The sequence below is a fragment of the Eleginops maclovinus genome, chromosome 8 (genome assembly GCF_036324505.1).
Source record: "Eleginops maclovinus isolate JMC-PN-2008 ecotype Puerto Natales chromosome 8, JC_Emac_rtc_rv5, whole genome shotgun sequence".
NCBI lineage: Eukaryota > Metazoa > Chordata > Actinopteri > Perciformes > Eleginopidae > Eleginops > Eleginops maclovinus.
Window position 1 is genome coordinate 13,975,422 of NC_086356.1, and position 27,260 is coordinate 14,002,681.

General features: G+C 39.9%; 3 protein-coding genes across 5 annotated transcripts; all 3 read left to right on the forward strand.

Annotated features, from left to right (window-relative positions):
• Window positions 1-4,155: 4,155 nt before the first annotated feature.
• LOC134867966 (apelin receptor B-like) lies at window positions 4,156-6,338 on the forward strand. The gene has a single exon (XM_063888797.1). The coding sequence runs from the start codon at window positions 4,226-4,228 to the stop codon at window positions 5,294-5,296; it is 1,071 nt and encodes a 356-aa protein (XP_063744867.1). The 5' UTR covers window positions 4,156-4,225; the 3' UTR covers window positions 5,297-6,338.
• A 5,090-nt stretch (window positions 6,339-11,428) lies between these two features.
• nfkbil1 (nuclear factor of kappa light polypeptide gene enhancer in B-cells inhibitor-like 1) lies at window positions 11,429-15,597 on the forward strand. Its single transcript, XM_063889730.1, has 4 exons — window positions 11,429-11,841; window positions 13,314-13,426; window positions 13,751-13,850; window positions 13,945-15,597. Exons 1-4 carry the CDS (start codon window positions 11,568-11,570, stop codon window positions 14,523-14,525), a joined length of 1,068 nt encoding a protein of 355 aa, XP_063745800.1. The 5' UTR covers window positions 11,429-11,567; the 3' UTR covers window positions 14,526-15,597.
• Window positions 15,598-15,773: 176 nt separating this feature from the next.
• atp6v0a2a (ATPase H+ transporting V0 subunit a2a) lies at window positions 15,774-27,201 on the forward strand. 3 transcript variants are annotated; one of them, XM_063889727.1, is made up of 20 exons: window positions 15,774-16,999; window positions 17,611-17,689; window positions 17,876-17,973; window positions 18,608-18,745; window positions 19,616-19,713; window positions 19,829-19,955; window positions 20,734-20,816; window positions 20,907-21,000; window positions 21,079-21,291; window positions 21,921-22,071; window positions 22,167-22,306; window positions 22,397-22,554; window positions 23,155-23,245; window positions 23,339-23,457; window positions 23,793-24,003; window positions 24,080-24,199; window positions 24,290-24,424; window positions 25,365-25,482; window positions 25,575-25,746; window positions 26,256-27,201. In XM_063889727.1, the coding sequence occupies exons 1-20, from the start codon at window positions 16,889-16,891 to the stop codon at window positions 26,356-26,358; spliced, it is 2,559 nt and encodes an 852-aa protein (XP_063745797.1). In that variant the 5' UTR covers window positions 15,774-16,888; the 3' UTR covers window positions 26,359-27,201. The 3 variants fall into 3 exon arrangements, with proteins under 3 accessions (XP_063745797.1, XP_063745798.1, XP_063745799.1); XM_063889728.1 differs by having other exon boundaries at window positions 24,290-24,409; XM_063889729.1 differs by having other exon boundaries at window positions 19,637-19,713.
• Window positions 27,202-27,260: the final 59 nt, after the last annotated feature.

The following is a 27,260-nucleotide window of genomic DNA, read 5'->3' on the forward strand; positions in this document are numbered from 1 at the left end:
GAGACGGAAGATAAATTAATATATAGGGCATTGCTTACTACATTACAATGTTAGTATTCATGTTTGACCCAATTGAAGCTCACTTGTGTGCTTTGGCACCAGGGTACCAAATAAGAAAGAGCCAGACCATTTAGTTTAAAGCTGCTAGAGTTGGCTTTGTTTCTAAGGTAGGGACTCAGGCCCATTTGGAACACTCCCCGTCACTTAGCATTAACATAGTCAATGTTGTTTTGTGCCGAAGAAGACTTGCGTCATTATCTTTGTTTGATTTGTTTGTGGTGTTGCTTTAGAGTAGAATAGCTTAGTAAAGTCTTCTTGCATGCCTTCCTACATATCACCTATTCTGGCGATGAGACCAATACATAATGATCACTCGCAGATATTAGAGGAGACCAGCAGTGTTAAGACATGCTTTGGCCACTCACTTGCCCATGGCTACTCACGTTAGATGGCAGTCCACTTCTGTGTTTTGGTACTGTTCACTCGGGCAAATTGGGCATGAGTGCCATCAGGCATTACTGCAGATAGGAGCCAAAGCAAGAGCCCCATTAAAACACGAAAGGAAACATTTGATCAAGGCTCAACTTTTGCCAACACACTTATGTTGTATTCCCTACTACAACAACAACAACAACAACAACAACAACAACAACAACAACAATGCATTTAGTATTATAATGTGTGGGTAAATTGTATCATGTTATGCCCAGTCAATGCTGCCCTGCCGTCTTGTCTTGTCTAATCCGTTCTCCATGCCCCAGCTTCAGGAGACACACAAATGTTTTATATCACACCGTCTGACATGCCAATAGCAAGTCACAGTCTCCTCACACACTACTACAGATCTGTTTCATCCATGCAAAAGGCTGTAAAGCTCTGGCTGAAGCCACATTAGTCTTCATTGGAACAGTAAGAAAAGGTGTGAACCTCTCCCGTCCTGGTGGCCTTTGTGTCTAACAAGCTGGTGTCAATCACCTAACCGTCTTTGCTGAAAAGAGTAAAGGAACAGCAGAGACACCCAAATGTTCAAACTTTCCAGCCGTGCTGAAAGTGTGAGCTTTGACAGCATTCAGATAATTAAAAGAGCAGATCAGACTGGGGATGTGATTGCACATGTAAATGGTGCTGATGGCAGTGTTTGCCGGAGGGTCTGTCTGTCATCAGGGCTGCCGAGCTGCTATCAGGACAGACGACTAATATCATGAATTTAAGATGAGATCGAGTCTGACTCAAAGTTGGTCAGGTCGCAAACAAAGCCTGAAGTAACCAGCTGTCTCTGCACAGGGGGGCCCATGCATGTGGTCTGCGACAGCTTAACACACACATCAAACAACTGTCAGACCCCAGCCAAATCTCACACACACCTCAACAACAAGAACACACACCTCACCCTCTTTTGGCACTGTGAGCATCACCAAAAACAGACTCATAAACTCACATGAAGTCCCGATAAAAGATCAAAGAGACCTGAGATCTGCAGGCGGACTGTCAATGCAGTGTGTGTGTTTGTGTGTTTCTGCCTTGGTGTTTATTTTGAGATGCAACTACTCATCCATTTCTGCGGAGAGGCTGTCATGACAGTCTAATGACGGATGGATGAGAGATTATGTGTGGTTAGATAAGAGTGCACAAACATGAGGAGGTCTTCAGTGTGTGTGGTTTACAGCACAAGGCCACACATGAGAGAACAACACCAACAATAACAACAATGTATTTGAGACACAGGTGGGTAATTTAGAGGAAAAAATACAAGCTGTGTTGTAAACAAGGTCTCTGGCATGCTGTATTTAAAAAAAATGGATGCTTCAAGCACAGTGCTATTGGAACTTGTCACTCCTGAAGACTAAAAGATTCAACATTGGGATGTTTCTCCGGCTGCTTGTGCATCATATGCATCTGTATATCTGCAGTGAACTTACTTTGTTAACTTGTGTGTCTGATGAGGGGATTTTGGGAAAAAGTGAGTGGGTGGATGATGCATTCATCAAGGCCTATGGTTTTATTTAGCTGTTTATTCACATCCCTGTCAGCGTGCTCAGCTATAAACAGACCTCTTTCCCACCAGAGCAAAGATAGGAAACTCGCTTTATGCTTTTTTTCCTGTTCTGCCGGACGTACAAAGAGCTGGACGGACAATCAACACCAGTGAAAGAGGACAGAGCTCGGGTGGAGGCACACAATCGCATCAGTTGTGATGATCAAAAACCACAAGATGGCATCTCAATTATTGGCAACAACAAACAGTTTGCTGAGAGAAAATGACGGAGGGAAAGCTGTAATCAATCCTCATCTTCATAATCAGAGGAAGAAAGGCGGAGATGAGTGGGGAGAGGAGGATGGAGGGGTGAAGGAAGGGATCAGAGTGGAGGAAAAGATTGTTGAGTGATACAGTAGTTGTGTCTAAAGGTCGCTGCCCCGGCGCCACCGCTGTCTCTCTGCTGAGAGACGGACCGACTGAAGACTGAGCCAACCCACCTGGGCCAACAAATACACCCAAGGGACAGGAAAGAAAAGAAACACAGAAGAAGAGTGCTACTTCTTTAACCTCTTAACATGGCATACACCTCTATTGTTTCCCTTAAGCAGCATTACACTAATAAAATCACTTTTTTCCACACTGTGGCAATGTCACACATGGTGTTGCAGTTTCATACTCCAAGGTTATTTTATGATGGCAGCATTCAATTTTGAAACATTCATGTGCACTTTTTCGCTCACACTTCCCTAAAATCCAGCCTGACACATTTGGTTTCTTTGGAAACTTTCAACACTAGAATTTATATAAAGACTTACAACCTCAAACAATGTTTTGCTGCATAGCTAAGTAAATCATTTTACACCATGCATGCAGTTAATAGTGTTTGGCGGTGTATATTGACAATAGGTCCCAAAATAATAATAATAATAATAATAATAATAATAATAATAATAATAATAATAGTAATAGTAATATAACATTCCATTATTTGATCATAGGAGGCTCTTGGGTTTTATAATTTTATTTCATAGTTTTTATTGATTTATTTTATTTACATGTGCTTTGCATTAACTAAATTGTTGTATTGTGTATCATACTCAATTTAGTTCATTCATTTGGCCTTTTCTTAAGTGATACCTTATATAATACACTTTATTTATATTGCATCTTTAATGCAACATGCAGGCCAAAGTGCTTTACAGAGTTAGACCAGATACAAAATAAAGATTGAGCATAATTTAAAACAACTTATATATCAAACAAATAGAGAACAGAACCATAAAACAATAAAACATGAACAGTGATACCACTAAACTTACCCCGAATTAAAAAGATAGGCTTTTAATCTAATTTTAAAAAAGAGTTTGCTGTTCTAAGAATATATGATGACCATTTTTCACACACATTATGAAGGAAATGCAAAATGTGATCAAATATATCTCACCTAAATGATATTGTTGTAAATTATCTTCAGTAAAAATGGAATAGAAATATAACTTATTACTTTAACTAAAGGCTGTTAAACATGTTTTAACTGATCACGTTTTCTTTTTTTTTGTTTTTCCAGCTTGCAGTTTATTCAATTTAAACTTATATTTATTTTGTGTTTAGTTTTTGGTTCCTAATTGGACAAGCATGTTCAGACATGAAAAAAAAAAACAGAATTAGAAATGTAAATAGTGCAGGCCATCAGCAGAGTGCTCCGGTGCCAGAAGGACTCTCGATTGATATTGTAATGGACTACTTGATGAAACTGTCATGCCCAGGCTTGACTTAAGGGAGCTGTCCAAACATGTCTCACCAAAAGTAATTCACCAAAGTAAAATAAACATCTTCAATAATATCCGTGGGAAGGAAAAAATATAAATAAAAATAAATGTAACCCACATTTTAGGAATGAAATTGTTTTGGAAAAGAAGGAATAATCTTTAAAAAATACTATTATTACAAGAAAAAATGCATTTTCAACCCATATTGCATGTAAAGTGACTCTACTATGCATTATGTTGAGTACTAATCAAATGAATGGAAGGAGAGGTGGGTGTGTACATAGAGAAAGAGCATGAGAGGAGGAGGGCTGTGGGAGGGGAGGGGAGGGGAGTAGGGGGCGTCCTGTGAGGGCACAAGTCTGAGGGGGTATTTAAGGGTGGGCAGATTTCAAATGCAGCAATAGACTTCAGAGTGCTTAGACTGTGGATCTATCTGCAACAGTTTCCTTTTCTTAAGAAAAAGGAACAAGAAGAGAAAATGGAGCCAACTGAAGAGCCTTATGAGTACTACGACTATGACGAGACTGAGAACTCCACCATGTGTGACTATTCTGAGTGGTCTCCGTCATACTCTGTCATCCCGGTGCTGTACATGCTTATTTTCATCCTCGGCCTCTCTGGAAATGGAGTTGTGATCTTCACGGTATGGAGAGCTCAGGGTAAGCGGCGAGCTGCTGACATCTACATCGGCAACCTGGCCCTGGCTGACCTCACCTTCGTGGTCACTCTTCCCCTGTGGGCCATCTACACCGCCATGGGCTACCACTGGCCCTTCGGAGTGGCCCTGTGCAAGATCAGTAGCTACGTGGTGCTGCTCAACATGTATGCCAGCGTCTTCTGCCTCACCTGCATGAGCTTCGACCGATACCTAGCCATCGTCCACTCCCTGTCCAGCACTCAGCTGAGAACCCGGGGCCACACAAGAGCCTGCCTCACCGCCATCTGGCTGCTGTCTGGCATCCTGGCTGCCCCCACTCTGATCTTCCGCACCACCACATTTGATCCAACCAGCAACCGCAGCTCCTGCGCCATGGACTTCAGCCTGGTGATAACCAAACTGGATCAGGAGAACCTGTGGATCGCAGGGCTCAGCATCTCCTCCTCAGCTCTGGGATTTCTTCTGCCTTTCCTAGCCATGATGGTGTGCTACGGGTTTATCGGCTGCACCGTCACTCGGCACTTCAACACCCTGCGAAAAGAGGACCAGCGCAAGAGGAGGCTGCTGAAGATCATTACAACGCTGGTAGTGGTGTTCGCCGCCTGCTGGATGCCCTTCCACATCTTGAAGAGTGCTGATGCCCTCTCTTACCTGGAGTTGTTTTCCGCCAATTGTGCCTTCCTGCGCTTCCTGCTGCTGGCTCACCCCTATGCCACCTGCCTGGCCTACGTCAACAGCTGTCTCAACCCCTTCCTGTATGCCTTCTTCGACCTGCGCTTCAGATCCCAGTGTCTCTGCCTGCTCAACCTCAAGAAGTCTTTGCATGCGAGCCCGGCCAACTCCCTGTCCTCTCAGAAGACAGAGGCTCAGTCTCTGGCCACGAAGGTGTGACGACAGCTGAGGGCCCAGATGCATACTGGGGAAGAGGTGAACACTGCAGAACAATGCAGATAAATCAAAACTATAAAGCACTGGGTGCTTGCTCACAGTCTGCGGTCAGTTTCGGGGCATCACATTTGCTCCTCTCTGACTTTGAAACACTGTGGGGTGTGCCTGAGAAACGACAGACAGGTTTGTGGTTTTGGGGTCAGACCACATTCAAACTTCAACCTCACTTTCTGGAGCAGGGAAGCAAAACCGAACTATTTAATACAAGGGACCAAGCAGGCTTTTTGAAAAAGTGGAATGTATTTTGAGAGGACTTAAATGCTCATGTGTTATATCCTGTGGACTTTTATGCAAAATACTGAGCTTTGAACTCTTACATCCTCTCATCGAGTCCTGGTGAAGAAGTGTATTACTTGTTTGCCCCTGCTGTTCTTGTTTTCATTCGTAAGCACTTGAGGTGTGAAATCTACCAGACAACCCCGTAGTAGTATCTGTATCACAGCCAGAAGTGTTACGTATGTGTGTGTGTGTAGAAAGAGTGTGCCAGTTGCTAAAAGGTGTTTGAGTCTGATAAGTGTTGTAAGCAGAGACGGTGGTAGTGGTAGGGGGTGGGAGTCCCAGACAGACAGACAGACAGATGGCAGCTGACAAATGTTTTCAGGCTGGTAGAGGGCCCAATTAAAAGGTGACTGCTTTGACAGTCTGCTTGTGCGTGTGTGTGTGTGTGTGTGTGTGTGTGTGTGTGTGTGTGTGTGTGTGTGTGTGTGTGTGTGTGTGTGTGTGTGTGTGTGTGTGTGTGTGTGTGTGTGTGTGTGTGTGTGTGTGTGTGTGTGTGTGTGTGTGTGTGTGTGTGTGTGTGTGTGTGTGTGTGTGTGTGTGTGTGTGTGTGTGTGTGTGTGTGTGTGTGTAGGAATGAGTCTATTGAGCATCAGCATGACAATGAATTTGTCCTTGCAAATACATGAAAGCATTTTGTGAATACACTTCATTGTGAATTGATTGTTTATGATTTTTAATAAAAAAACAGTCATTTGAAAAACACAAATATCCTCTCTGTCTGGTCTCTCTCTGTCACTTGTGATCGCTTGTTATGCCTCGCTGCTGGAATGTATTTTCTCCCATCCAGTGAATGTGCTTCTTCCTGTTAGTGCATTGCTTTCAGGAGGCAGTCTCCGTCCCATTGTGTTTCGCAGGGCCAAAATCAAAGCAATTGTCTGCAGGAAATGCAAGTTGGACTTCTGTTTCCCTCTTTCCGGACGCTTGTTTCTCCTCCTCCTTACAACTCGCTCATAAAAACAATCAGTGAGCACAAAAGTTTCTAAATTGGATCAACCAGAGGGACATCTAGCTTTCTCCAAGAAATGTTTCAAGTCGAAAGGGTTAATTAGCATAACTGCAGGGTTCTTTATTCTGTACCAATACATCCAAAAATACATCTAAATGAGACCCTTGGTCATTAGTTAATCAAGATTGAAAATAGTTAATGTATTGTTGTTTGTTTTCAACAAGTTGCTGAGCTTTACATTGGAATTTAACGATATTGACTGTAAAGAGCTTTTTACCGGATGTAATCAGCAACAGCAGGGAGACAGAGGGATTGGACTAATCCCTGGGTGCTGATTTGTAATGAGACTATCTATCCCTGAAACCTGTGACAGAGAATGGCTTAGTCTTAATTACCTACAATTAAAGTTTGCTACAATGTGCCTTAAATTAAATTAAGGTGACAAAAGCTCAATTTTAAGTATGTTTTGATTTTATTTGATAAAGGTGAAATGTGAAAATGTCGTTGTCATAGAGAAATGAAATCTAACAGCTGCAGTGACATTCACTCCGTGTCTTTCATCGCTGTCTCAGCTCTATAATCTCATCCGAGCCAAGACACAAAGACATTCAAATCTGTGTGAAATATGTCTCTTAATTGGGTCTAGAATTTCTATGTTTAGAAGTGAGGAATGTCCTGAAAACTAGAAACACTCAACAACTTTTTGCATATAAAACAATAAAAACAGTCCAACAGTAAATGAAATAGTGGCAGCCTCCATGAAAGATATTTTATTGGTGAAACAGCATACAGTACATTTGTTTTACTGGATGTCTTTTTACATTACCCTCCATCTGTCAGCTTGAAAGTGAAAGCCCGCTGTGAAATATAATCTGGATAGATTCATGTCATGCGTTTTCAAGTTTGATGAAGCTAATGTGATCATGTTACCGAGATTTCATGGCATGCACTTTGCCAAAGCTACAACACTAACTTTTAAACGTAATGAGAGAAAACGGATTTATGCCCTTTGGGGAAGCATGCTGCCTCTGGGAATTCTGAGGATATAAGCACTTCCCTTAATAAGAAATTACAAACTGCTTTCTGGAAAAAGACATTGACAAGAATATTTCATTCAACCTCAAGAGCTAAAAAACATAATAAAACATCCATGTGACTGAGACTGTTTGTGTTCTGCATCTGCAGAGACACGCACCAGTGTTTCTCTGAAAATACTGCTAGAAAAATAATCAAGGCTCCATAAAATGTCAAAAGATAACAAACTCAAACCACAAAGTATATAATGGAATAGTTTCTTGTTGGCAGCACGGATTATACCTGTTACAACTCTTCTTGAACATAAATCTGCTTTACACAACAATTAATGTTAATCTCATACTAAATGTGTTAATCACGTTTAATTAGTGTCCCAGTGCTCACAAATAAACCAGTCAAAATTTCAATTTTTATGAGAAGTATTTGGAGTTTTGAATGAAACTGTGACTTAATTACTTCCTTCTTTTGCTCTCTACTGAACCACCCACAGAGGGATATAGTGATTTTCCTTCCACGCATTTGGCCTGTTGCTATGATTTTAGATAACAGAAAGTAAACAGAAATGTTTAAATAGAAACATAATCAACTCAAACTATTAACACATTATAACAGCTAGCTGGAAGCTCAATGCATCTGGACTGCTAATGCAAAAACAACAGTCACTATATTGCTTTTTCTGGGGTAGTAAGCTGTGCTGTTTTATTTTGTCAGAATCTGGTTTATTGTCAAATGCGTTCTCACATACAATCCCTTTGTGATTTGGTGGATAACGAATCAAATTGTAAGAGAAAATCTAAATAAAGCAAACACTGCATAATAATACAATAATGCAAAATATAAAATGTACAGTAACATGTAAGTTTCAAAAGGGGTGGAATTTGAAAAATATAAACTAAAGAATGTGAAAACATTCAAATTATGATGAATAAAGAATGCATGCAATAATTATTGTATTAATGTAACTCATTGAGTCAGTTCTTCAATATGTGTGCTGATATTTTGATTTGTTTTTTTGAACTGACCCTTTAAGTCTGGACAGAGATGCCCTCTCTGTCTTTGGAGGTGATCTATAAACACAGCACAATGCAGACTGTAAATAAGCCAAACCCAAAATCTTCCACAGACTGGACAATGTTTGTTTACAGTGTAACGCATATCAATAGAAACCGCAGGCGAAGCTGAGAAGGTCGAGTTTCTATAGGAGTGCCCACCTTATCTCATTCATTATCCATCAATGGGAATCAGAAAGCCTTTGTCTTGTTACAAATCAGGCTTGCAGCCAGGCCTCCTGTGTGTTAGCTGCACATAAATCAGAACCCAATAAACAGGCAGAAAATAGACACAGGAAGAGTGCTGTCATTTCTTCTCCATTCTAACAATGGAGGCTGAGCAGCACGGCCATCAGACCGGACCTTGAGCCTGTGTCATGCATAGTGTGGTAGGATGAGGTGTTGACCCCTGGTGCGTCTTGAAGGACCCTCAGCTTCCTGCCGCCCGGTATCGGAGCGCTCCTCCTTGCACCATCCCAGGAAGATGACAGACCTCACGGACAGGATAGGATTCTGCAGGCCAGGCAGGAAAGGAAAGGTAGGGGTTCCTGACCGGGGATATCCTGTCTTTCAGAGGCTTCTCCCTGCGTTTAGGGCCCTCTGCAAGATAGATAGAGAAGCCTGCTACTCCTGAGGTCATCGAAGACATGAGTGCTCACTTCTGTGTGGCAAAGGAGAGCAATAAGGACTGTTTGACAAATAACACAAGAGCTTGAAGCAGACATAGTGGCAAACATGTGACTCAAACACCTGAGGTGACAAGTCAGATGTCTCTTTCTCTCTCCCCACTCTCTGCTCTCACTGAGTCTCCCCTGAGATGGCAAACATTTCATCAAAGACGGCCATCGTTAGTGGAGACACGTCGTTTCCGACAGCAGAAAGGAGTGGAAGTGCCCAAGCTTTTGGGGTGACTCCGGATCTTGGGTTTTGTGAGTCTCAGAGAAGATCATCCTCTTCACAGAGCACAGAGTGTCCCTTCATTCCCTCCTCTATCCTCTCCATTGTGCATCCTTCCCTCACTCGGGAATAAATGGATGCCCTGTCATCTGGAGCAGGAGCGAGCGAGTTCAGAGGCTCAGCTGCACTCACTTAAGCATCACAGGTAGAGATAGCGGCACAGAGAAGCACACATGCAAGACATTACGCAAGAGCACGACCATGGTAGGCTGTGTGGTGCATGATGCATTGATTTAGACAATCACTGTAGTGAAGAGTATAACGTTAATGTGTAGCTTTAAATGTGGTAGTGTGGGATGTTTGGTGCAGCAATTTTCCTGAATCCAAGAAAATAAAGTAAAATTAATGTACCAACTGTCCTCTGTTATTGCAGCCACATCTTAAAGGTCTTTAACAACACTGCGGCCCCACAGACTCTCTGTCTGTGTTTGTGTGTGTCTTTTAATCACATCATGTTGATGTGTTGATGGTTGTGGATTCTGAAATGTGTAACCTCAATTTCCCTTCCAGACACGTTGTCAGACATATTAACAATTTGGTTTAAAAAACAAACAAATATCATGTCATCTGCTCTACTTAGAATAAATTCAAGTTGAGCTTTAAAATAAAGACCCTTTGTGAATATTTTAAATCTGATCTATAGTACAGGATATTTTTTGATTTCAGACATCTGTCATTCACTACACACCCCACAAAGTGTCACAAGTTTCATGGGTTTTATTATCATATGCACAGTAGCTACAGTGTAGTTATGGCAATGAGAATCATAGACCAGTCTACAAGTAGTGCAAAAATAAATAAATAAATACAATAAGCTAAATGATGCATAGAATTGAAGTGACAAAGTAAATGCAGGAGTCTATGTGCATGTAAATAGAAAACAACACATGTAATTGTTCATAAAGAAACGTAATGAGCCAACATTTTTAATTTGTTTACAAGATTATATAACTGTGAGTTACTGGAGTGCATTTTTGGAGGAGAAAAGTCAAAGTAGAAGTGAACCATTTTAACCCCCGTTGTATAGACCCGCACACAGAAGACTCTTTGCATGACATCCTCCTGACAGGTGGCATGTTGAAAGGATGCCCAGAAACCCGGAGACAGGCTTATGAATACTGAGTAAGCTATGCACAACCCTTTGCAAACCTTTTAATCACTATTGCTTTACTGTTTTAATATATTGTTGTTGTTTTATATAGTGTATAGCTACTACTCTTTACCTGTGTCTGTACTTGTGATGTGTTGAACCTTTGTTCAGGTTTTTGTTCTCTTTTCTAGCTTAATTTATTTTTGTTGCCTCATTTGTATTTATGTTTCTGTAGTCTTAATTGAAATCAACAGAAGCAGGGTAAAAGACCTTGAATTAGGACAAATAATACTCGGCCAATAAGTCTGATTTTGGCTGATGTCAACCGAGTCCTGAATTAATGAAGAATGTCACTAAGAAAATACATACGGTGAATGGTGGCTTTGTTTTGACCTTATTTCAGAGAGGGAAAGAGTATTTTAGGGCATCATGTTCACCTTCAGTGGGCTGCCAAGTCAATCAACACAAGTTATTCCATTTACATCTTTTTTATTTAATAAAATATGCAATATACTCAAAATGCTACTACTATTTTGATGTGTGTATTTAGCTCTCGGAGAAAAGGTGAACCAGTTAGGAGAGAAACACTGTTTTTGTGTTTTTAAATATGTGTTTTATATGATGGGACTATGCTTTTAGAAAAATAATAATTCCCGATCTACAAAGATAGTCAATACTGACACCTAGTGACAACACCAGAACCATTCTGTCCCCGGAACCTAAGTGTCCCAGCTGAAACGATCTTCGGAGTTATTTAGAAGAAGGACCCGACTAGCCTATGCTAAGCGAAGCTAAGGCCTTCAGAAGCTAACACAAGTCTAATGAACCTATTCTGTTTCAGTCTGCTCCGAACTCCTCATGTTATCTCGCAAGCAGAAACGTGTGTGGAGATACGTGGAGGAAGGCAGCGTGCTGAAGCTTAAGTCGTACCTGCGGAGGCACCGGGACCTGGATGTGAACTTCTCCCAGGGCCGGAGGCAGAGGAGCCCGCTGCACCTCGCCTGCTGCCTGGGAGACGACGCTGCGCTACGGTTGCTGCTCAGACACGGAGCCGATGTCCTCCAGAAGAACCGTAAAGGAGACACAGTGTTACACGTAGCCGTCAACAGGATTCTGAAACACGGCAATACAGGTGAGGGAGACTCTGTGAAGTAGCTAGCTGTGATTGACTTATATTATCTATTTAACTGTATACCGCTATACTTAGTGCTTGTAGCCCCCATACCTTTACTACGTCCTGTTGACATTCATCTATTGTTCTTTATTGTGGGATGTAACTACATAACAAATGTTTTTTTGTCTTTAATAATGTGACATGTTATTACTTCTTCTTCTTCTTGTTTTTTCTTATTTAGCTTTACCCCAAATTGCTCCTGTGGGGATTGCCCACAGTATTGAGTGTATGTTGGTGGCTTTGGGTAAAAGTGTCTATCAAGTGACATTTAATGTAATGAGTACTATTTGTGTTTCTCTCTTATTCTGTTACTGCTATAACACCTGAATTTCCATACGGGGAATGATAAAGGTCTATCTTATCTTATAACATTTAGTAACATCTAGATGTGGGCCTACTTTAACTTTACTACATTTATTCTGTTTAGAAGTTTCTTTGCAGACTTAGTGTATTAAACAGCTACTATAGTATGATGTGTTTATAGCTTAAGCTTCAAAGCAGTCTGTTAAATAATAATAATAATAATAATAATGCATCTTATTTATACAGGCACCTTTCAAGGGTCTCAAGCTCGCTGTACAAGATACAAAAACACTAAACTAAATACCAGCAGAAAAACAAGACAACACATTCAATATGAACAGAGGGTGTGTCATCATGAGTAGTGATCAGGGTGGATATGCCATTGTGATGAGAAATGTTTTGAGATGTGATTTGAAAATGCGTGAAGTGACCAGAGTGTGAACAAGAATGGGGGTTCTGTTAGGTGTGAGGGACGTGCGGAGGCGGTTGATGTTACGTTTGTGGAAATAAACAGAATGAATTACGTTTCTGAAGGAAAGTGTGCTGTCGAGGATGACACCCAGACTCTCAACCTGAGGGGAAGGTGAGACTGAGGAGTTGTTGGTGGAAATGGAAGAACTGTCAGAAATTCTGAAAGTGCAGAGGGTCGGCCCTCTCAACAAGGGCTTTACTGTTATGTTGTATTGTGGAGGAAATTCTAATTCCCTAAAGAGAAACGGATAAATGATTTATGGGCAACGTTTGTCTTTTGTAATACAGAAAGTCAATACAATTGAAATTGATTTCAAATGCAGGAACAGAGGATAAAGAGGTTCTGCACCCCGAGCACAGCTTACAGTCCCACTATATTGAAGAAAGAAAACAGTCTAGTAATCCTACCCATAAATTCTGTTAAAAATTATCTAAACACACCATTAGACCCCCATGTCCTCAACCATGTGCAAATCCACCCTGTCAAACATAAACTTATGTCTCTGTTAAACACATATAAGACTAAAAATACAATTTAACAAAGTCAAAGTATAAGACATAATATATCTATACATTATTATATGGTATTTTGGCATGACATATATGGTGATTAAGAATGTGAACCTAAATATCTTACGTTTTATTTTTCCGTGCAGCGTATGGTGACCTGGTAGTGCCTCTCCAAAAGACTTGTCCAGAAGCTTTAAATACTCCCAACAACGCTGGAGTCACACCTCAAGACTTGCTGAACTGGAGGAAACAAGAAAAGGTAAATTAGACATTTAGAAACATTTTGTTGTACTGTGTTTTGATAGTTGCTTTTAAGATGTGTAGGTAGGTAACTGTCACAGTGCCAGATGCTCAAATAGCTTGTTTTGATTAGCAAGTTATTGTTGCATTATTTTTCCATTAAAATTCAGTTAATTTGACAAAAAATATATGCTCTGTGCGTTTATTTTCATACTATACACACATGTTTCTAATTGGTTATAAAGAAAATGTACTTCACCATGTAAAAAAGTGTGTTATCCAATGTCTAAAGAGCACAATGTTTGGTGGATCATATTTACATATATTACCTTATATTCTTCAGACTGCTGAAAACATGAGTCGTCCTTCTGAAACAGACCCCCAGAAGGAGTGGATGGAAAAGCTGTTTGGGGAATGCGTGGATGAGTTCTATGAAACCTTTGGTGTGTATGACGGTACATTTATGTCATTCTTTAAGGCTGAATTTTATTTGAGCTGTTTTCAGTTGATAATAACACTGCTGTTCTTGTTTGATAGCTGATGATTTTCTTCCTGTCGATGACGACGAGGAAGACTTTGGGGACTGGGCTGACCGTATTAGAAGAGATTACTATGATAAGAAGCTCGCTGAAACTCAGAGACTGGCATCTCAGTGGAAAAAAGGGAAGAGTAAACAAGAAAAAGAGCAGGAAGCGCAAAGCAACAAGGAGCTGCTTGAGAAGCTGCAGAGGGAACATGAAGAGTATCTGGCTCGAGCCAAACGTAAGGAGGAAGAGACTAAGCAGGGTAGGAAGCGCAGGTACGATGAAAAGTGCGCAGCTACTTTCGATGGTGCCTCCTCATCTAAAGACAAAAAGCTGAGCTACAGCGACATCCCCTGGCCGGCTCCACGAGGCACAGTGCAGGATATGCTGGATGTGATGCTCCATGGCGTGGACAGGAACGATGTGCCGGCCTTCCGTAAAATGCTCCTGAAGCAGCAAGTGCGATGGCACCCTGACAAGTTTGCTCAGCGTTGTGAAGCACGTTTAGAGGAAAAGGACAAACAGCGGATCCTGGGTACAGTCACAGCGCTGTCGCAGGAACTCAACAGCCTGGCACAGAGCCTAAAGTCTTAAAATGTTAGATTTATATAATAAGCTGGGGGGGGGGGTGAGTGTGTTTTCTAACTTCACTTTCTGCTTTTGTCCTCCTCCCACTCTGTTTACATCTCAGGTGAAACGCTTCCCTAACCTCGCCAGCTTGTGCTCTTGTCACGTACGTTGCATTAAAGTGTCAACAGGCCATTTTCTCCCTTCCCCCTACCACTGTTTTGTGGTATTTTTTATTTTTGGCAACGCTGTTGCAAAAACTTTCTATTGTCCTCAGAGGCTCAAGTTTTAACAGTTGGGAAAGTATTAACACATGGATCCAGTTTCCTGAACAACTGAACCAAATTTGACCATTAGGAGTTGCCTTTGATAAAGCAGCCACCCATGACTTGCCTCGTCTCTTCTGATGTGATGATCCTAGAGGGATTTCAATTCCATTGTCATATTGCCTACCTCTGATAACACACTGTTTAACAATGTGTTAGTCCTCAAGCCTTCCTCTAGTTAACTTCATACAGATATACAGAACCATCATATAAATGTTGCCTGGTGGAAAAACACAAATCAGAGGGCACTTATTATCATTTATGCAAGTTAAGGAGAAGATTTCCGATGGCTTCACAAATCTGGAGGCTCTCCAATACAATCCTAAACTGATCAAGGGCCAATTGGACTAAGGGACTTACTCGGGCACAAACCAATGGTTATAATTATGCTCAGTTTTTACCAGTCTGGAGATCGAACTGGCAACCTTCTGATTGTAAGATGTGCTCTTTAACATTTAGCTGACATTTTCCTCAAACATAACGGTGAACCTCCTGGATTAAATCAGATGAGATGCTCCACTTGATGGAATACTGATGCCTGATTTAAATGAAATAACATGTGCAACATCCAGATTTCTCTGATCCTGGGTAACATTTGTGTTGAGTCATGTGGGTTTAAAGTGTGTAACTATATGTAATCAGAGTCTCATCAACAAAAACATGATTTCATTACTTTATTTTATTATTTATTACATGGTCAAATGTGTTTTATTAACACCAAATAAACAAATAATCATGAAACACCTTAAATAAAGGATTTCACACGAAAAGAAGTGCAGATGGTCGGCCCTCTTTCCGTGACGGAACAGAAAAAGAAGATGCGCTGGTTGCCAGGTTTGCGAGATAACCCCTTTTTAAAAACGTTCCATTTACGAGACAAAGGAATTAACTAAATTGTTACATATTACATAACTGAGTTACTGGAGTGCATTTTTGGAGAAGAAAAGTCAAAGTAGAAGTGAACCATTGTAACCCCTGTTGTATAAACCCACAAACAGAGGCACATAGATGACTCTTTGCATGACATCCAGGTGGCATTTTGAAAGGATGCCCAGAAACCTAAATATGACAGTAGACCTATATTTATATACAAAATTGAAGGTATCATAATTGCAAAAGTGGTAGCTATTCATTTCCATATATGTTTTCTTCAGACATAAAACATTACAATGATACAAAAGTTATGATTAATAAAACTAAATGTTATATATTGTTCATATTTGTCGACTACAGTCCTCTCGTCCCACAAAGCCTGTCGTGCAGGCTTTAAATGTTTTAGTAAGCTGCATTTTATTAAGCAAATATGATTTAGTAGAGCAAATAAACGCTGTTGATACAGCAGTGTGTGCAATACCTGCAGGTTTAATGTCAACACAGGGCAAAAGTAAGTCAAATAACATTTATACAAATGAATGTTTTACTTCTACATCAAACTTGTTTTGCTAGTCGTAATCCCACAATTCAAGAAGCAACGATTATTTCAGAGGATGCATCCCTATCTGGCAACCCAGCGACGCAATCTGTGTCAAATTGCCGGGCGACGTAGTGGGAATAAAGGCCGGAGCCTATTTCTGACTGGCTTCTTTTAATAACGCGCGATGCTGCCTTCAGCCCGGTTTGTCTTCATGGCGGGTTAAAGATTCATCCTTCAGTTTGCCTGTTGCTCGTTTCCGTGCAACCAGCGTTGCGTCGTCGCCGTATGTTTGCGCCGGAAGAATGACAGGTGTTGGAGGTAAAACGCTTTCGGGATGACGCCTTTCTCTTCGAGCCTGTGCATTAGGGAGGTTTCTGTCTTTGTTTTCATATTGTTTATTAAATAGACACCAGGCGATGGTAAAACTGTCTCCATACTCGGAATGAGAAGAACAGCCTTGTCTGAAATGTGTCTTTATTATTAGACGACAATTAATCCTCGAGGGGGATGTTAATTGATTAAATGCACGCGCCGACTCGTTAAATGTTGTGATGTCCTATTTTGGCCGCCGGTAAAAGGCTCGGTGTGCAGCTTCATTAGGCTACAGACAGATTATAAAGCGGCGCAGCAGATCTGTGTGGCAGATAAAGATGGTGTTTCGGAGTGAGGAGATGTGTCTGGCGCAACTGTTCCTGCAGTCCGGCTCTGAATATGACTGCATCAGTGAGCTGGGGGAGCTGGGGCTGGTCGAGTTTCGAGATGTAAGTAGAGATCATTAAAAAAAACAATTTTAAAGAGATGGTCTTTGTGCTTATTCATATGTATTATCTTGGTAAATGTAATGTAGAATACTGATTCTACCTTACTTCAGTTCTTTCACTCTGGGTATACGTGGACACATATGTAAGAGGGATGGTCTGTCTGTCTATCTATCTATCTATCTATCTATCTATCTATCTATCTATCTATCTATCTATCTATCTATCTATCTATCTATCTATCTATCTATCTATCTATGACTGACTTTTAATGCAAAATGTCTTTGTTTCTTCCACATTGTACCTAATTGGACTTAACAATACTGAAATATTGGAATTGAAGTTTTTTTATGAAGGACTGCACATTTCTAAGGAATTTGCCTTGGTGTTATGGTGCATACAATAAACATTAAAAAATAAATAAAGGCAAAATGCTGCAAGGACATAAAAATACAATAGAAAAAACGTCTACAAAAAATAATTATGATACATAAAACAAATATGTATGAATAACAATAAATAATATTCACAATATAAATGTCAGTGTAACACTATGATTGTTTTAGCACCTGCCCTGACTGATGCAGTAACCTGTGATGCTCCTCTGGTTTCAGCTCAACCCGAGTGTCAGCTCGTTCCAGCGGCGCTTCGTCAGCGAAATCAAGAGATGTGAGGAGATGGAGAGGATTCTGGGTAAGAGAGCGAGCACCTGGGGTGGATCATGTGGGTGTAGGCTTTAGTGTACACCTCAATGATATATTATCAGGGTTATGTAAGCAAGTCATGGCTGATTTATTAAAACGGTCCCTCTGAGATGTAGCTTTGACACTCCTGGAATAATTACCTTGAAACAAACTTATAGCATTTTGTCTTGGACAGGTTACCTTCTGAGGGAGATTCAAAAGACTCGCATCGCTGTTCCAGATGAGGATGAGAGCCCGCTCGCTCCTCCGCCCAGACAAGTGCTGGAAATCATGGTAAGTGTTGCTTAAACATCCATAGATTATCCATTTTATCCACTTTCATTATGTCTATTTTTGTACATTTACACATTACAGTAGCATCCTGGTTCTGATCCTTCTAGGATAATCTATTTTTATACAACAAAGAGAAACCTGGCTATTCTTTGTATACAATAACTCATATAAAATAGTGTAAATACAAGTAATTACTCATGCAGAAATGGGCAAAAAATTCAGTTTTCAGCCTTTAATATATGGAGATTTACTGCCTTTCTCTTTTTTATATCATATTAAACTACGTTTTTGGGGTTTTGGACTTACAAAACAAGACAATTAAAGAGAAGACATGCTTTGGACTTTGAGAAACAGAAATGCATATTTCCTTATTTTCAGACATTTCTTAGACCATATGATAATTGTGTCATTAGTTGCAGGTCTAGTCATATATTGTAGGTTACATACAGGATTTGTCATTTCTTTATTTTTATTAAAATTAAATTAAATCTGCTATTAGTCAATATATCTTTTCTGTTTTCTGTTTTAAATCTGTTGTATTGTGGCGTAGCTAATGTGTTTTCACGGTTGTTTGTCTTCGCAAGTTAACTAAATGTAGACTTAAGCCGGTGTTCGATGTGTTCTTGGTGTGCAGGAGCAGCTTCAGAGGCTGGAGATGGAGCTGAGCGAGGTGGCCCGAAACAAAGAGAAGCTGCAGAGGAACCTCCTCGAGCTCACCGAGTACACACACATGCTGAAGATCACACGCACCTTCATACACAGCCGCTCCAGAGTGAGTGTGTTTTCTAACTTCACTTTCTGCTTTTGTCCTCCTCCCACTCTGTTTACATCTCAGGTGAAACGCTTCCCTAACCTCGCCAGCTTGTGCTCTTGTCACGTACGTGTTTCGTTTCCCGTGGTGAAAGAGGCTTAGATTAAAGACACGGTCACAGTATGATGGTTAGAAAAATGACTCATCCAGACTGCTGTGATTTAAAAAAAAATCTAAGCACAACGATGGTGTCAATGTGGGACTAATCATCTGCCAACACCACACAGTATAGGGTAGTGGTGAAATGTAACTAAGTACCTTTAATCAAGTACTATACATTCACATTTTTACTACTTTATAGTAATGCTTTCCTATATCTAATAGGAAATTCCTTTGTTTTTTATCCTACTACTTTCAGCCTCTGAAAACTGAAGGATAAACTCTTTCTTTGTTGGCTAGTATAATTTTCCTACTAATCTAAATAAAACCCTCTTGGATAACCTGGAAAATGCATCAAGTAGAAAACATGGCTGTATTTACAATATATAAAAGGGGTAAAATTAGCACAAGCATAAACATCTACAGAAGTAAAAAAGCACATCGATACAGCACCCATATTAATACTTTTACTAAACGTTACTATAGTAAAACACTGTCAGGAGACATTTTAATACAAAACAACTCTTACTTTTGAATTTCAAGAAATATTTTTGCAGATAATGCTTACATTATTTTTAATTAAAATATGGTTCTTTGTCATGTAGTGGATTATTTTTTTTGTGTGTCAATTAATTTACTACAGTACATGATCTTCTTCCACCTCTGGTGTGTGACCCCTGTAGCAGTTATTGTAAACTGTCATGAATGAAACATGTTTCCTTTTATAATTAGCATGAGGCTCTTGGTCCCCAGTATGAAGAGTTCCCCACCATGGAGACGGACTCGGTGACAGGATGCACCGGTATGCAGAGACTCGGAGCCAAGCTGGGGTAAGCGGCGCGGCAATTATTGCCATTAACATCCGCACAACACAACACAACATCTTAATGTGTGTTCTTACCAAGAAATGAACCTCTAACCTCTGCTGATCTCTCCTGGCTGAAGGTTTGTTTCCGGTCTCATCCAGAGGGTGAAGGTGGAGGCCTTCGAGCGCATGCTGTGGAGAGTGTGTAAGGGTTACACCATCCTCAGCTACGCAGAGGTGGACGAGAACCTCACTGACCTCGACACAGTGAGTTACTTCATGATGCATGAGAGATGTGTATCCTTTATTCTGGGAGGTCAACACAAACGGGGGTTGCTGTTTTTCTTAGTTATTTAAGTCCCATGAAAACATGTTATCTCTATCAGCTCCTTACTCTGAGCAACATGAACACAATGTCTGGCTTTTGGTTATTTTGCTTTTCTGTGTTTCTTCTTGCTTTTCCTACTGGTTATGAGTTGGCAGAGCTCAGGCGGAGTTGATTTCGTATTTCCGGGGTTAGGAAGGCTGCTTTTGAAATGCAATAGGTTACAGATTACAAGTTACCCTGTTAACATTTTAACAAGTGCACAGAGGTTAGAAATGTTGGAATTTAAATATTATAATAGTTATTGGTTTATTGGCTTATATTTCTTTTGTAAATCTTATTTAAACAGCATTTTAAAAGAGGGATATGATGGAGCCGGTTCAATTCAGGCTTAATGAAGCAACCAAAACTCTTTCAGCAAAGAACCATGGAAAATGTATGAATTTTTATTTGTTTGTGAATTTCAGTAGAAGAAACACCTCTCTTATAAGAATGTTCATATTTGAATGTATTAAGAAACAGAGAAATTCAAGGTCATTTAGAGCTTTTGGGTTCTTAAATTAAAACTTCATCACCGGGATTTAGGTAGCATATGAAAAACAAAGCATGCTGGTGGTTGAGATTTAAATCTTACTTAAAATAAAATGTTCTGCAGAAGAGGTTAGGTGTGTTTTTTTTTTGAAGCTGCAATAATAGCTTGCTTGATGGGTGTTGTTTCAGGGCGAGATCAGCAAAAGTGTTGTGTTCCTCATCTCTTTCTGGGGAGACCAGATTGGACTGAAAGTACAAAAAATCTGCGATTGGTAAGAACGCCCTCATCAAATGACTTAATCTTTCAGTATATCTTTGTCTTTTCCTTCAATATAAGCTTGCCTTGTCTCTGTCTTCTCTAGTTATCACTGCCACCTTTACCCGCACCCTGAGAACGACGAGGAGCGAGCAGATGTGCTGGACAGCTTACGGACACGCATCCAAGACCTGAACAACGTAGGATTAATGAAGACAGAAACCTTAAAGACGTGCACACACTCTCAGTGAGATGTAGTAATTGTGGTGTTCCTCCAGGTGCTGCACCGCACTGAAGAGTACCTGAGGCAGGTTCTGCAGAAGGCCTCGGAGTCGGCCTACAGCTGGGTGGTGCAGGTGAAAAAGATGAAGGCCATTTACCACATCCTGAACCTCTGCAGCTTCGACGTCACCAACAAGTGTCTGATCGCCGAGGTGTGGTGTCCCGTCAGTGACCTGGCCAACCTGCGGGGGGCGCTGGAAGAAGGAGCGGTGAGGGAAAATAATTGTTAAGGCTGGGTTTTTGTTTATGGGAACCGAAAACAGCCATTATGCTCAATAGACTTTCGAATGACATATATTTTAAAAATGCCTTCAAGTCAAAATCTCAATTTTGATAGGATTTCATAATAGTCGTAACCTGGAGAGCGCAGACCGGCCCAAAAACCTCATGAAACAATACAATACAATACTTATGAACAAAAGTGGGGAAAAAAGCTGTTTCAAATTATAAAATGTACTTACTTACTAACATTTAATAGAACAGCCTCAATAAACACCATGTATTGAAATATTTAGATTTATCATTACTTTTGCATTTGTTTCTTATGTTTTTATTGTTTTCTAGCATTATTGTTGGTGGTATCTTCTCCTGGTTTTGTTGGTTAGCATTTCCTGTGTTCGCGGTACATTAAGTGCCAGTAATCCCTACTGCTCCCGGCTGCGTTTATGTTAGGATAACATTTCCTAACAAGAATACTTTCTGGTCAAAGAATCACTCAAACCCGTAAATATTTAACATAACACAAGAAGCTCCAAACATCATCAACGTGTCTTTTTCTGTGAATATATAACTCAGTTGGCACAGAATTCTCCTTTACATGTCGTTATTTGTTTAACAGAGGAAAGGTGATGCCACTGTTCCGTCTTTTGTGAATCGCATCCCGAGTACCGACACTCCGCCCACGCTGCTGAGAACCAACAAGTTCACATCCGGCTTTCAGAGCATCGTGGAGGCCTATGGGGTGGGGGATTATCGCGAGGTAAGCCCAGGTAAGAACTCGCACTTTGCTCATTAAGAACAAACTTTAAAGTGTCTCATTTTGGAGAGTAAACAAGCATTTTAAAGGCGTTACTCTCATTGGCAGCTCCCTACACCATCATCACATTCCCCTTCCTGTTTGCCGTGATGTTTGGTGACCTTGGGCACGGGATAGTAATGAGTCTCTTCGCCTTGTGGATGGTGCTGACAGAAAAACAGCAGAAGAAAAAGCGATCCAGCAATGAGGTTGGAATAAGTAATTCCCCACATCCATAATGCAGACTCTGATGATGGTAATTGAGTTTTGTCTGACAGCTGTGTCTCTGTTGATCTCAGATATGGGAGACGTTCTTCAGCGGACGTTACATCATCCTGATGATGGGGATCTTCTCCATCTACACCGGGCTGATCTACAACGACTGTTTCTCCAAGTCTCTCAATATATTCGGTTCGGCCTGGAGCGTCAAGGCCATGTTCACAAATCAGCAGTGGACGTGAGTTAGCAGTCAAATACACAAATTCAAAAACATTCCATCTGTCTGTTAAGTTTAGTTCATTTCTGAAAATAATAAACACATTACTTTGAAAAAAGGACAAATCAAACGTATATTACCAAACGGTTCAGACTGAAGCCTTAGCTCATTGCACCCACCTTTTTTACAATATCTATTAGCTACAATTATCATTTTAAATAAAAGAAAGAAGCCAAATAAAATCTATATTCCTAACGTGAAATCATTTAGTGTTCACCCCAGATTTATAATACTATAATATTTATAATGGTTCTTTTTAGATCTATCAAATGTATAACTATAAATAATATCGAGTGTCTTTTGTAATAACCAGTTCTGTTTAAAACTCTCCTTTTATAGCATCAAAATCATATTTTTAAATGTTATGAATTATTTCCTCAAATATATGAAACTAGAAAAGAAAGACGCATAAGTGATGCATTTAGATTGAGGATGTCTTTTGTTTTGTGTAATATTGACATTTAACGTGTTTTCCAGCTCAGTTTAGGGTCCATAACGGTGCACAGCGTGTGGTGTTTAATGGGTTTTTGTATTTGATGCATGTCTTGTTTTACATTGCAGGAATAAAACCCTCCAAACGAATTCTCTGCTCACATTAGACCCTAACGTCAGTGGCGTTTTCACTGGACCATACCCATTTGGCATCGATCCTGTGAGTAAATGCACTCAGACATTAATGTCAGAACATAATTGACTCGTGTTTTGAAATCGTTATTCACTGAGATTCTTTTTAATATCCTATCAGATATGGAACCTGGCAGTGAACCGGCTGTCCTTCCTCAACTCCTACAAGATGAAAATGTCAGTCGTTATTGGGGTCATCCACATGAGCTTTGGCGTAGTGCTGAGCGTCTTCAATCACCTGTGAGTGGCTCCCGTCCCTGACAGTAACCATACATCAATTTTATTTATGTATTCTTGAAGCATTGCCATCCATCAATTCAAAAATTGCACTCTTGCACTATTTTGATTGTTTATGACTAATGTATTTTTATGTGGCATTGTTGGAGGAAACTTGGACTTACAGGGATTACACTGTAGCTAGTTTAGATATGAAAATTAAGCCTTGGAGTCTTTGAATACTGAATCTTTTACGATTATTGCTTAAAAAATATGTTTTGATAGGCATTTAAAGTGTCTGATCATTAAAACCACTCTTAACATTACCTATAGTTCCATACTCTGTTCTCTTCCTTCAGGCACTTCCGACAGAAGTTTAATGTCTACCTGCTGTTTCTTCCTGAGCTGCTCTTCCTGCTCTGTCTCTTTGGCTACCTGGTCTTCATGATTCTCTACAAGTGGTTGGCATTTGGTGCTCGAGACTCCAGCCAGGCTCCCAGCATCCTCATCCACTTCATTAACATGTTCGTCATGCAGGGGAAGGACCTCGCTCCTCTCTTCCCAGGACAGGTAACAATATTATCTCAGACGCTCTTAGCTCTGGATGTATTTGTTCCTTGCTAATGCATTTTATTTGATTCCACAGACTGGGCTGCAAATTTTCTTAATTGTGATAGCTATGCTGTCAGTTCCTGTGATGCTGTTAGGAAAACCGCTGTACTTGTATTGGCTGTACCGTGGAGGCAAAGGCCTGCGCAGACGCAGAGTATGTCTGATCAAACATTTAGAAAAATATATTTTTTTACTTAACATAAGTCATTTGTCAGTTAAATGTAACAATGTTGTCTCATTATAGGGTTATGAGAGGGTGAGGCGTGTAAGTGAGGACGACACTTCTGCTGCACCGTCGTATGAAGATGAAGATGAAGAGGAGGGATTAGATGAAACGCCGGGCAGAGAACCTCTCCCCAAAGAGGTTACAGATTCTAAAGTACTATGACTTGAAATGTTGCATTTGAATGTATTTTATTTCCTAGGGAAGATGCAATTAAGATAATGAAGCTGATGTGCTGCACGGAGTTTAAAGCTATTGCACATTTTCAAATCTTATACCTAGTTAGGCTTTCCCATGCGCATAGTTAATATATAGAGCTTTCAATATCATAAAAACAAAATGCACCACAAATATTGAAAAACAATAAGATTAACGCAGTATGCCTTTAGTAATACAGTACAATGTGCAGCTCTGGTTAGATTTTAGCCAGCACTTCCCTTTATTGTAATAGATTTTATACCCGTGTTTCATTTCATTTTAATTTGTAATATGGTTTGACAGCCCTTTTAAAGAAAAAGCTGATATTAAGATCTATGATGTGGTTTTCTACAGTTACCATTCTCCATGCTCCTAGTTCCTTTTTATCCGGAAAGTTTAATATGTAACTTTAAATGACCTGACATTGTACACTGTCTGGCTGCCTCTGTCTGTGAGCCAGTGTATGCATGTTTAGATGTTGCATTTTGCAACAAAATGGTCTTTTGAGCTGTATTTAGTTACAGCATTTTGAAAAAGTATCTGCTGCATTTGCAGACTAGAAGATATTAATATTTACTGCCTTTCATGTACTGAATATTTGATGAGGACATTGTATAGTTGTCTTGTGTATTTTAGGGTCTACAGCTTATGATTCTTTAAATCGTCCATCATTAACTAAATGTTGATTATTTTATCAATTTATCATGTAGCTCTTTGGTCTATAAAATATATGAAAATTATGAGAAATGTTGCTTGTTGTTTCCCAGAGCATCAAAGAACGTATTGTATTGTCCACAACTGAAAGATATTCTATCAAAATGAATATGTTATATGTTAAAACAGGAGAACCACAGATGTCATCACGGCAATAATATGTATGATTTGTACTGTTTTGCAGTTTGACTTTGGGGATGTGCTCCTGTACCAGTCCATTCACACCATAGAGTTCTGCCTGGGTTGCATCTCCAACACTGCGTCCTACCTGCGTCTCTGGGCGCTCAGCTTGGCTCATGCCCGTAAGTTCAGTCCAGAAAACGAGTTTCTGTTCCTCAGATATGAATTCCTTTTTCTCTGTCTTCAACATGGGCTTATTTTGTTTTGTTTGCAGAGCTGTCAGAGGTGTTGTGGGGCATGGTGATGCGTCTGGGCCTGAGGATCACCACAAGGGTGGGGGTGGTGTTTTTAGTTCCCGTGTTCGGCCTCTTCGCTGCGCTCACCGTGTCTATCCTGCTGGTGATGGAGGGTTTATCAGCCTTCCTCCACGCTCTGAGACTGCACTGGTGAGTCTACAACTGATTTGTTTCGGATTTTAGCTATTGTAATTAGCCTTTACTTTTCTCAAGTAATTGATTAGTCATTAAACCTATAAAAAGTCTGAAAATAGTGAAAAAGGCTTGTTTTTTTTTGAGGAAAGGACAAATAATTTCAATTGACAAAATAAGGCTGTGAACATAGAGCATTCATTTCTGCATTACATCTTTAAATCGTTAAAGAACATTGAGTTATGTATCATTGACTATAATTATAAAATAAGGGTATAGCTCAAATGATACATTTCTCTTTAAGGCAGTTAGTCAGTTAAATGATGCAATTTGTTTAACTTTTCTAGTGAGAGCTTAAATAATGGGTCGGTAAAATACGGTATAGTGGCATTATTATTATTATTGTTTAATTAATTTGTTTAAATAAAATGTTTGGTGTGACTAAGCTCAGCTTTATACATGTTCCTGTTTGCATTTAAATCAGTTATTAATGTGTCCTCATTGCTAACTTGGCCATTTGATTTCAGGGTGGAGTTTCAGAATAAATTCTACCATGGGACCGGTGTCAAGTTTTTGCCCTTCGACTTCTCCCTCCTGCCCTCCGTTTTTGAACAAGATGGCTTGCTTTAGAAAAAAATTGACCCTGACGTTTTGCATATGATTGAAAGCAGACTTCATAATTGGGAAGGTTGCTGGAAACATTTTACACTGTGATGACGACAATAAACCTTCAACGGACTGAAACTCACTCTTGTAGCAACGTTTTTCACCATGACGATTTTTTAAATGTTATCGGCTGTGCTGACTGCCTTACTAATGTACCCAGCGAACCCCTGAGTATACAGAGGTTGGAAATTATTCTTCAGTTAATTATTTAATTTTGTAGGTGAGCTCTACTCTACTTGCTACACCAGTTTGGTGAGTTTTAAACTTTAATTGGCACTGTGCTGTGTAAACTGGTTTTGTATTATTTAAAACATGGTATTTAAAAACATTTAAACAGTGCAATGTAAAGTTACAAGACCATATCAAGCATCCTCGTGTAGTGCCATAGAGGTTATTTCTGATGATAAGGGGATGCTTTGAGGTCTTTTAAAACTGCTTTCTACATGAGAGAAACTCTGTAGGTATTAAAATCTAAGGAAAAAAACACATTTTTGTGAGGCATATTGTCACAAAGCACTTTGCATAAATGATTGTACAATGAAAAGTTTTCACTGACGACTGTGATGATGCCAAATGAAAATAATATTCAACTGCTAGCTGTTTGCCTATTTACTATTAATGCATTTATTTAAGCTTAACTACCCCTGTAATAGATAGAAAAATACGAAGTGTAGAAGCTTTAGGCCTCTCTGACAATACTGCTTGTTGCGTTTGTCAATGATAATTAATCTTGGTATTTATTTAAATTATTGTCTGTACAAGAGTCCAATATTTTACCATTTTGATGTGTTGAATAAAGGTTTCAAGAAATGCAACCAAGTAAAGCATTCATTTGTCTTTTTCTCGTTTATTCATTGACTTTGGTG